General features: G+C 45.0%; 1 protein-coding gene across 3 annotated transcripts in view; it reads left to right on the forward strand.

The window, feature by feature from the left end:
- The first annotated feature begins 8,827 nt into the window (after window positions 1–8,827).
- The window catches only part of Pkd2l2 (polycystin 2 like 2, transient receptor potential cation channel), a 34,260-nt gene continuing 31,759 nt past the window's right edge, over window positions 8,828–11,328 (forward strand). For 2 of the 3 annotated variants that reach the window (XM_029471802.1, XM_021150311.2), the window contains exons 1-2: window positions 8,828–8,896; window positions 9,209–9,310. In XM_029471802.1, the coding sequence (XP_029327662.1) occupies window positions 8,866–8,896; window positions 9,209–9,310 (133 nt within the window). In that variant the 5' untranslated portion in view covers window positions 8,828–8,865. Of the gene's footprint in view, window positions 8,897–9,208; window positions 9,311–11,328 lie in introns of those variants that run through there. The other variant, XM_029471803.1, reaches the window with a different exon arrangement.

The raw sequence follows: 11,328 nt of genomic DNA on the forward strand, positions 1-11,328 counted from the left end.
AACTCACTCTGTAGACCAGGCTGGCCTCGAACTCAGAAATCCGCCTGCCTCTGCCTCCCAAGTGCTGGGATTAAAGGCATGCGCCACCACGCCCGGCTGTAAGATAATTTCTAAAAAGAACAAGGAGAAAGTAGCAAGAATTCACACTAGATTGCTAACATTTCTTTGTTGTTATTATTATTATTGTATTTTTTTCAAGACAGGGTTTCTCTGTGTAGCCCTGGTTGTCCTGGAACTCACTCTGTAGATCAGGGTGGCCTCGAACTCAGAAATCCGCCTGCCTCTGTCTCCCAAATGCTGGGATTAAAGGCATGTGCCACCACTGCCTGGCTCCCTCTTTGTTATTTTTAATGCATTTTTAATTAATCCTTTGATAGTTTATTCATGTATACAATGCACTCTGGCCATACTCATTTCCACTTCTCTCCCTTACTCCTCCTAGGCTAACCACCGCCTTCCCCCTCCTTTCCAATGTCACATCCTCTGGTGCTGGTTTTGTTTTTTATAACCCACTGAGTTCTATTTGTGCTGTGCATATATGCGTGGGTGTGGGGCCATTACTAGAGTGCGGTCAACCGTGCAGTCAACCTACAAAGAAAACGCCCTTAAAGTAAACTGACGTTCCCTGTCCTAGCAGCTATCAATTGTCAACAGCTCCTCACCTTGGGGTAAGTGTTCATGAGCCTTCCCCATCCATGCCTGAATGATGACTGGCTTGATCTTAGAAAGGTCCCGTGCAGGCAGCCACAGCCTCGGTGAGTCCACGAGTGCATGGGTCCTGTACATCTAGGTGTTGTACCATCCCATCCCACCTCCACATCCCCTCTGGCTCTTACAGACTTTCCACTCCCTCTTCTATGATATTGGGAAAGTGGGTGTGCTATAAATGTCCCATTTACGGCTGAGAACTGCACAGATACTTACTCTTTGTACTTTAACCAGGTATGAGTGCCTGCATTAATCAGTATCTACCGGACAAAGACACTTCTCTGCTGAGGGCTAAGTGCAACACTAATCCACAGGCATAGAGATGCCTGGAGAGAGGGCAGTTTGGTATTATGTCCATTAAGCAAAATGAGTTAGTTGGTTTCTCCTTGCTGTCTGTACACTCCCCAGCCATGAGTTCCTCCTTGCTGTCTGTGCACTCCCCAGCCATGAGTTCATGGCCAGATTTACAGTACCAGGCACACATTTCCACCTGTAGAAGGTAGTTAGCCAACTCCATGACATGCCTGCCACTAGTGTACCAGCAGGCATAGCATTCCTGGCCAGTCCTTAATTGAACCTTGCAGGACTCACAGCTGGGTAAGACTCTCAATAAGGTTTCTCCCCTAACAGCCTACATAGAACCTTCCAGCATGTGAAAACTAGCCATCTGGGAGGAGGCTCCCCTGTCAGTTCCAGCTTGACTTTCCATGTCTGTGATGAAAGCATGTGGTGTCTTCATCAATGGGGTCTCACCAACAAGCTCTTGTGGGCAACTAAGAGCAATGGCTATATATACTCTATATTGTTTTGGGAATCTCTGTGAAGGAAGATGTTACACCCTGGTACAAACTATGGCTTGGAGCATTATCCCCTGTGTAGGATCACTCAAATAAGCATATATTATATAACACACACACATAAAGTTTATAAAATTGAAGGTTTCCATATGGCTTTTCCAAGCATACTTAATGTGAGTTAACACTTCTAGTCTTTACTGTTTCTGGAAGTAGGGATGGGGCTAGAAGAGAAAGGAAAGAGCGGGGACACAGGCAAGCCTGAAGTTCTAAGCAGGAGAGGGGAGTGAGCAATAACTCAGTAATTCATTAGAGCACCTATATAGAGTGGGCTGATGCTTTGCACAGGGAGCTCTGGACTTGTGAAAGCCCGAGTGTGTTTTTTCATAGCTTCAGGGGGTGTTTTTTAATTATAGGGCTCTGGCTGAGTGGATAGCTTCTCTGCGGTAGAGGATGCATGCTACATTCTCCAAGCTCAAGCACCACAAGCCCTCTTCTGCAGAAAATGCTATGGACATATTTTAATGGAAGAACTGAAACAGAGCCAAACAGAGAGTTCCTCTGAGGCCTGGCAGCCTGCCTCTGGTCATTACTGGTTTCTCTTTCCCAAGTGAATATATATGAAGATATTATATCCAAAAGCTAGACAAAAACTTTAAGACTTTTAGAATTTTGGGAGCTATCGCCTTATGGCTTACATAACCCCAATGCCATGGCTATAATGGGATTTGTGAGCAAATGTTTGAAGTTATAACTTTTGCATAGTAATAATCATGGCTGGGGCGACGCATAAACTTTGCCTGCATTATTTGTTATGGGTAAGTCTCTCATTGATTTGTATTAATTTTCATATACAAAGTTAGGAAAATTAACTTCTAGAAAGTCATTTGCTTCTAAAAACAATGAGACTACTTTAAGTAGTGAGTAACAATGAGACTATTTTAAGTAGTAAGTTAGAAGCTGTTTGTTTCTGCTTTAAAAGGGAGTTTTTGATTAGACTGCTGAATGGGAGATAAAGTTTAATGTATTTACTTTGTGGATATTCACACTTTTAAACAGCTTTAGGACATTGGCAACATTATTGAAAATAAGCATTTGAACCCCAGCCATTAGTGATTCTTGTACCATGCAAATAAAAAGAACCAAGACAGTGTATCCTGTTCCCACCCACCTGACTCCCTGCCTGCAAGCCAGTCCCTCCTTCCCAAGGCCTTCCCAGTTTGATTCTTCCTTTCCAACTTTGTCTTTCATTACTGTCTCTGGCTGGGAAACTGTAGTCTCCTCACCCAACACTGTCCCTTGTAGTTCTGTATCTGCTCCCTAAATTCTGCACCCACTCAATGCCATCTGGGCCTCGTGTTTGCACCTGGCCTGCAGTTTGACATTCTGCTCTCTGTTCGAGTTTTGATCTGGACTCTCTCATTACAAGGCCATGGCTTCGTTGTGCTAACACAAGTGGTAAAACTGCCCCCTCCAGTTTGCTTGAAGAGTACTGAACTGGAATGGTGTTGCTTGGGAGAGAGATTTGAATGTAGAAGGTCATTTCATAGAGGTATTGCCAAGCAGATCAACGGCCAAGTTGGCTGCTCAGTGCGTCTCCAGTCTGTGGGACACAGGGCAGTTCCACATCCTGCAGCTTAGGACTCTTTCAGGCCTTCCCCTCTATGCTTTATTGACTTGCTGTTTTTCTTATTGATGTGTGGTTAGCCAGTTAAGCCCTCTGCTTGGATCTATGAGGCAGATCTCTGCAGACATCCTATCTCTTTATAATGTGTTGATTTTTTTTATTGTAATTCTCCAAGCTTTTGAATGTCACCCTTGTCTAGGACAGTGCCAAAGTTGGTCTAAGTTGTGGGTTCTATCTGAAACTGTACTCTTTGACTCTGTACTGCAGCTCTGCTCCTGCCAATCATGTCTTAATTTAAAAAAAAAAAACTACACAGCTATGCCTTTTTTTTTTATCTGTATGACAAAACACCAATGCAAGTTCTATATAAATTAGATTTTCTTGGCCCATGGTTTTGAAAGCTAAAGGTCCAGGATAGTGTTTGGCATTAGCTTAGCTCTGGTGAGAGCCCTTCTCAAGCATCACTCATGATGGATGGCAAAATTTGGAGAGAAGGGTCAGCAAGATAGCTCAGTGGGTAAGGGTGCTTGCAGCCCAAACTGACAACCTGATTTTCATTGCCAGAGCCCACACAGTGGAGGGAGAGAACCACTCCCATGAGGTGTCCTCTGACCACACATGTGCCATGGCATGCATACCAAAACATATAGGTGTATGCACACATGCATGTGCGTGTGCAAGTGACACATCACCAGACTAGTAGTGACACACCTGTGTGGGGCAGGTTTGGAGTTTATAACAATTTTTGGAAAAGTATCAAGGAGTTATGAGAAACACTTTAACTAATCCTTTTGAGGTCATGTCCCAAGCTACCCAAGAACTTCTCACTAGGCCCTACCTCCTAAAGTTTCTATACCATCTCCCACCACCTGAAGACCTAGACCCAGAAAGGCAAACTGCATCTGAAAGTAGTGATGTGCGATCAGTTCTTTGTTTGTTTGTTTGTTTGTTTTTAAACAGGGTTTCTCTGTGTAGCCCCAATTGTCCAGAAGCTCTCTCTACAGACCAGTCTGGCCTAGAACTCACAGAGGTTTCCCCAGCTCCCACGTGCTGGGGTTCAGCCTCAGATTCTCATGTAGCACACTCCCTTGACTCTGAGGCTCTGAGGTTCAGTCAGATCACAGGAATCACTAAAGAATGCCAGAACTGCCGGGCGTGGTGGCACACGCCTTTAACCCCAGCACTTGGGAGGCAGAGGCAGGTGGATGTCTGAGTTCCAGGATAGTGCGGGCATTAGCACTTCATTACCACTATGAAGAGCTGGATGCGAGGACTCAAACCCCGAAACAATCCAGGACCAAGAGCGGCAGAGGGACTACAGAGGATAAAGGGCTTCCTGTCAATCAGGGAATGTGAATACTGAAAAGTAAGAGGAGAGAGAGAGGAAAAGACAGAGGCACATTACACATACATAATACCAGAGGAATTGGTATCCTCTCCCTCCCTCCCCCACCTTTTTTTAAAGATTATATATATATATATATATATATATATATATATATATATATACACTGTAGCTGTACAGATGGTTGTGATCCATCGTGCGGTTGCTGGGAATTGAAACTCAGAACCTCTGTTCGCTCTGGCCCCGCTCAATCCTGCCCAAAGATTTATTTATTGTTATATGTAAGTACACTGTAGCTGTCTTCAGACACACCAGAAGAGGACGTCAGATCTCATTACGGATGGTTGTGAGTCACCATGTGGTTGCTGGAATTTGAACTCAGGACCTTTGGAAAAGCAGTCAGTGCTCTTAACCTCTGAGTCCTCCCTCCCTCTTTTGAGTCAGGACTCATTATGCAGCCCAGACTGGCCTTGGGCCCCCAGTTCTGTTCCCACACCCGTGTGCTGGAATGAACAAGTGTGTGTGTGTGTGTGTCCCGCAGTATGGCTGACCCTTGCTTTTCAGGTCACCTCTGCACAAGGCTGCTCTTCTAGCTGTCATTCTCCTCAAGCCCCAGCTGGCAGCATCTTTGAGAGAATGGATAATTGAAGGCGACCATTCTGACTTTAAGCCCCACTCAGAGTTCATGCCTCATTTGCTTTCTCCCCAGAGTGGAAACCGGTCCTCCGCAGCCCCTCCCTCCTTCCCAACCCCTCCCACCTCCTCAGCCCCTCCCTTCTCTCCAGTCCCTCCCTCCTCCCCAGCTCCTCTTTTCTCTTCAGCGCCCCCCCCCCACACTTCCCCAGCCCTTCCCTCCTCCCCAGCCTTCTCAGGTCCTCCAACCCCGTATCCTCATGGCTCAGCGCTTTTGTTCTAATCAAATAAGGCGAATTTCTGTAACATTCCACAGAGTGGTTACCTGCTAACAGCTTATTCCATTTGCAGTAGTTTGGGAGCTTTGTTAAAATATTCTATTTTCTAAAACAGGCCGTATCAAGCCTTGGCTGAGAACAGCCTCCATCTCCACATAAAGAGAAAACTGGTTCTGTTAGAACAAGCAAGAAGTATCATGACGTAGATGATATGGATGTCTTTCTAGGTGTGTAAGAGAATCAGGAAATGGGTACAGGCCTGGCTTCCTGCTCTAGGGTCATCAAGAACCATGCATCTTCATCTTCTTGCTTCTCTTGCCAGATGACCAATGGCTGGCCACAGGGTGTGAAGTAGCAAGAAAAAAAAGACCTGCCACAGACTTCCCAGAGGTCCTAGCCTGTCTTGTGTGGCTATTACCCTGGCTAAATAGGCCTAGCTTCGGGGGAGGCCAAGAACTGTGGGCTTTCGAGGAGCTCCTGGGAAAAAGGAAACCTCTCCAGGGAGTCTTTGCCAAATGGTAGAGATGTGCAGGGATCAAAGCCAGTCAGTGGCTGCCCTTGAGTGTTCCCATGATGCTTCAGCCTCTAAATTCCAAAGGCTAGAACATCTCTCTTTCTCCCCCTGCCTCTTCCTCCTCCTTCCTCCTTGTCCTCTCAAATTCACAATCCTCCTGCCTCAGCCTTCCAAGAGTCTGCGCTACTACATCCATATCTATGAGCCATTCTTAGCCACCACCCTCTTTTTTGAGTTAATTTATCTATGTTTTCTGAAACTAGACAATTTTAGGGACAGATTAGATAGTGTGTTTGACAGTTCTGAAAGACAGATTTAGGGATGAGTGCTAATATGGTAAAACCCTGGGTCATAAGCATTGGGCCTTAACGAATCAGATTTCAGTGTGTGTGTGTGTGTGTGTGTGTGTGTGTGTGTGTTCGTGTTCTTGTAGGTGCATATGTGTCTGAGAGAGAACATGAAATGAGTGTGACAGTGCTTGTGGAGGTCAGAGGACAACCTCAAGCATGAGTCCTCAGGAATCATCTATCTTGTTTGTTAAGACAGAGTTTCCATTGGTCTGGAGCTCACAGCAGGCTATGCTGATTGGCCATTGGACCACAGGGACCTACTTTCTCTGTGCTGAGCTTATGAATGTGTGCCACCTCCCTCCCTGTCCTCCCCCCACCCCCCAGCTTTTGTCTTGCGTTCTGAGAATCAAACTCAGATCCTGACACTCGTGTTGCAAGCTCTAGAAGTCCTAACTTGGTTTCTCTTGTGATATGACAGCAACCAAAATCAAATTAGAAAGTCAGGGGCTTCTCCCATCCTCCAGTTACCAACATACTCTATCAAGAAGATCAGACTGGGAGCATCGTGGTGCACACCGGGCACACACTGAGCCAGAGACCACTGAGTAATCCTGCTTACCCAGCTTGTCCCTGGCTTCTGTTCAGCTTGCTTCTTGGTACAACCTAGGGCTATCTGCCCAGGGGTAGCACTGCCCACAGTAGGGTAGGCTGTTCTCCATCAATTAGCAATCAGTAAAATGGCCCACAGGCATGCCCACAGGCCAGTTCAGTGAAGTCGATTCCTCAAAGGAGAATCCTGCTTCTCAAATGTATGAAGTTAACAATTAAGATCAAACATCACACTTGATTTGAACTATCTGCCAGTCCTCTTTCTTTCCTTTCTTACTTTCTTTTCTTCTTCCTTTTCTTTTGAATAGCCTTTGAATGTGCTATGTAACCAAGAACAGCTTGAACCACTGACCCTCTGCTCCACATTCCAAGCACTGGAATTGCAGCACTGAATCACCACACCTGGCCCATCCATTGTTTTAATATTCTTATTTGAGATTTCGTTAGGAAAACATAGGTGATCTCTGCAGGGAATTTTGGCGTTTATAACTGTGTTGAAGTTCTCCTTCAGCAAGTAGGACGGTCTAGACTCCAGCCTGAGGGGCTCTTTCCCTCTCTTGTCCCTTCAATAGCCAATGTCTTTTTTGGGGGGTAAGGGGGGGATGCCCTGTTTCATTTAAAATAAGGAAAAACCTCTGATACTATGTGAGGCTGACAGAAGAGAAGTGATGGAATTGAGATGCACCATGCTGACAGAAGAAGGCAGAAAACACACACAACGGTTTTCTAACAACACAACTTATAATGTCAAAAGACTGAGCCAGTCAACAAGCCTTTAAGAAAACAATTAAATTCTGTGGTACAATCATACAACCATAGCATAAAACAAAAGTGGTCACTTCTGCTTAATGGGAAATCTCCAACATGTCCCTTAAACAACACAGGCAGGTCATGTAAATATAGTTGTTAGAAAAGGTGTTTATGATATGTGATGGTTATTTTTGGTTGTTGACAACATCTGGAGTTAACTAAAAAACCCAAGTCGATGGGCACAGCTGTGAGGTATTTTTAGTTAATTGGACCATTTAAAGTCCAAAGACCCACCTTAAATCGGGGCCACACCTTCTCCGGGCTGCGGCGGTCCTTGCTCTCGCTTCCCTGGTATCAGATCCTACAGCTTTGGGATTCTGACATACTGTAGAGCAAATGAGACATCCAGCCTGGTCGACTGAACAAATCCTGATTCTTAGACGTTGGGAGACAGCCATTGTTGAAATAGCTGGACCACAGCCTGTAAGTCGCTCTAAAATATTTTTATATTATTAGATCAATTCTATTCCCAGTGTTCCCCTGGAGACCACTAATGCACGATGTATAGTTTACATTTCTCCATTTTGTTCTAAAGTGTCACCTTCTCACACCCCACCTCCTGATCACGTTACATCTCATTGCAGGCTGTTAAAATTTTAATTTACAACCTGCCAGATCATATCATGCATAAAGAAAACCACATCTGGGCCTCTGGGTATGGACACGTTTTTAAAATTCACACGTGGATGTATTAAGTGAATTGTGAGAACACTGAAGATTTGGAGCTGGAACTCAGTGGGTTTGGTTTTTGAGGCCGGGACTCCACATATAGGCCAATGTTGTGCTCTAAATCCGGACCCTCTCGGTGTTCATTTCCTAGAGGCTCGTATGACAACGAGCCTATAACCATCAACGGTGTGTGTGTGTGTGTGTGTGTGTGTGTGTGTGTGTGTGTGCGCGCGCGCGCGCGAACTTGGTTCTTTCTATTAAATCAACAATAAGACAAAAGGGAGGGCTGACACGTTTTTTTGGCCACTCATGTTAATACTGCAGGTGGTGACACTTATTTTCTTTTTACATCCAGAAAAATGGACTATAAATAAACCACCAGCTGCGCAACTCTCAGGAGGCAAAGCGCGAGCCTAGGCGGTGCCCTATCTGCGCAGGCGCACTAGCCTTCTGTCCAGGAACCCGCGCACGCGCACACAGGGCAAGCGCAGTAGCTCCGTTAGCACACTGCGGCACTACTGCGCAGGCGCGGGGCCGGGACTAGGGTAGAACGGGCAGAGTGGAACCGACCGTGTGGTCTGGTCCGCGATGTCCGAGGCGACTTGGTGGTACCGAGGAGGTGAGGGTGGGTACGCTTAAAGGATAGGTAACCCAGGGCCCATTGGCAACTCCAGGTACCCAGGAAGGAGCTCTGACCCCATACCCGCACTCTTGTGACGGTTGCCAGCGCTGCCACTGAAGCGAAGTTCAGAGGAGAGAGGCTGTCACCTCCGTGGGTGTGTGGGTCGCTTGAGGGAGTCGCGCCCTTGACCGCTAGCTACATCTGGAACCTGAAGTCACTAAAACTAGTTGTGTTTTTCCCATCTTAGTTACTTATATACGTTATAGTTACCCAGTAATATAAAGAAAATTCTTGTTTTACATCTCACAGGGACTTCAAAACATGACCTACATTACAGAAGGGAAGCGGAGGTTAACACCACACTCGAGGAGTTGTTACTCTATTTTATTTTCTTAATAAATCTATGCATATGTAAGTACACAGGAGTAGGTAAAAAAAAATGCTGGTTGAACTAGTAGTTAAAACCTCAAACTGACAAATTTTAGAGATCGTTATGACAAATTTCAGAGATCATTATCTTATGATTGACTCAATTTCCAATTTTTAAGGGGCAAAAACACAGATGTAATGGAAAGCTTCCATCGTCAACACTGGCTGAATATGATCATTATTAGTTTAGTTTGGAGACTATTTAAAACATAATCCCCTGGGTTGACAATTGGATTAAATTTGTTTCTGAGCCATAGAGATATATTGGTTTTGTTTCCAGAAATAAAAAGTACAGATGGGAGCCAACATGAAGTTTGAGAGTGGCCCCAAGCATCATGTGTTTCAGTAAACTGCTGCACAGTCAGTGATAAAGTACATTTGTGCTAAGAAAAGAAACGCAAATGTTTGAAGGCAGTCTATGCTCCCCACCCCTCTCAGTGAGGTCCACGGCATCGACTTAGCATGTAAAAAGTGTGTTAACGTTTTCTGTTTTAACTGCCCGACGTGTGTAGCTAGAAGCTGACACACAGGATTTCTCTCCTCTCCAAAGTGCAGCTGTATAGCAATTACAGTCGATTGGTATTGCAGGGGTAGGTGTCTGAGATAAAAGACAGCTGTAGCTAGCTTGATTAGGTATCCTAGGCTGGTTATAAAAAGCTTAGTTCTAGAGATAACACTAACACGTGTTCATTACCAACCATTTTAGGTAGGAGAAAATGTGAGCCAAAAGATTATATTTATAATTCCACTGGAGATTTTTGAATACTTAAAACAACTTATGTCTACAGTAAGGGGATTCATTAACCATTGTAAAATATGCAGGAAAGGTGCTGGAGAGATGGCTCAGCACTTAAGAACACAAGCTGCTCTCCCATAGGACCCCGGTTCAATTCCCTTCCCCCAAAGGGCAGCTCACACCTGTTTTTGTAACTCCAGTTCTGGGGCTTCTGACATGCTCACACAGACAGACAGACAGGCAGGCAGGCCACCAGTGCACATGAAATAATTTTTTAAAAAAATGCAGTGACATAAACACAATTGTTAAAGAATGACTCAGACATTTGCGTGCGCATGCGCCACGCAGATGGTGGCAGTCAGAGGACAACTTGATTCCCACCATCACACAATGTCTCTGATTGTCAGGTTTGACAATTTGAGTCTTTTCCCTCTGATCGACCTTGCTGGCCCCACAATAGGTTTTGGTTTTTAACTGGGGAGTCCTAGGAAAAAACAAAACACAATAGTTTATAAAAAGGGAAAGAAATACTACTGATTAATTTTTAAAAACAATACTGTGTTCCAAAGCATGGGTTTAAATATGTTACATGTTTGGCTGAAAAAAATCACTGTCTGTAAAGGAGGTTTTGTTTTTTTGGTTTTGGGGTTTTTTTTTTGGGGGGGGGGGTTCGAGACAGGGTTTCTCTGTCTAGCCCTGGCTGTCCTGGAACTCACTTTGTAAACCAGGCTGGCCTCGAACTCAGAAATCCACCTGCCTCAGCCTCCCAAGTGCTGGGATTAAAGGTGTGCACCACCACCACCTATATATTATGTGTGTATTTGTATGACGGAGGAAGCCACACACATGACGCATGCATGGTTGGAGAACAAGCTTGTGTGCTTCTCCCCCCCCCTTTATCCTTGTTGCTGCTGCATGTCAAGTTAAATGCTGAGCCATCTCACCAGTCCTGATTTGACTTTAGCTTTTTAAAAAGAGAATATTATATATGTATGCATACATACATACATACAACCTGGAGAATTCATGTCTAGCTTTAGTACAAGGACTAGAGGAAACTTCTACATAATTTGTATGTTTCTGGCTTTAATGATTAGATGCAACAGGGCTGCTGAGAGGGCTCAGCAGTTAAACGTGCTTGTGACCAAGTCTGATGGCCTCGGGTTGATCCCTGGAACCCACATGTACTGGCTAGTTTTGTGTCAACTTGACACAGATGGAGTTATCACAGAGAAAGGAGCTTCAGTTGAGGAAATGCCTCCAT

The sequence above is a fragment of the Mus caroli genome, chromosome 18, assembly GCF_900094665.2.
Source record: "Mus caroli chromosome 18, CAROLI_EIJ_v1.1, whole genome shotgun sequence".
Taxonomy (NCBI): Eukaryota; Metazoa; Chordata; class Mammalia; order Rodentia; family Muridae; genus Mus; species Mus caroli.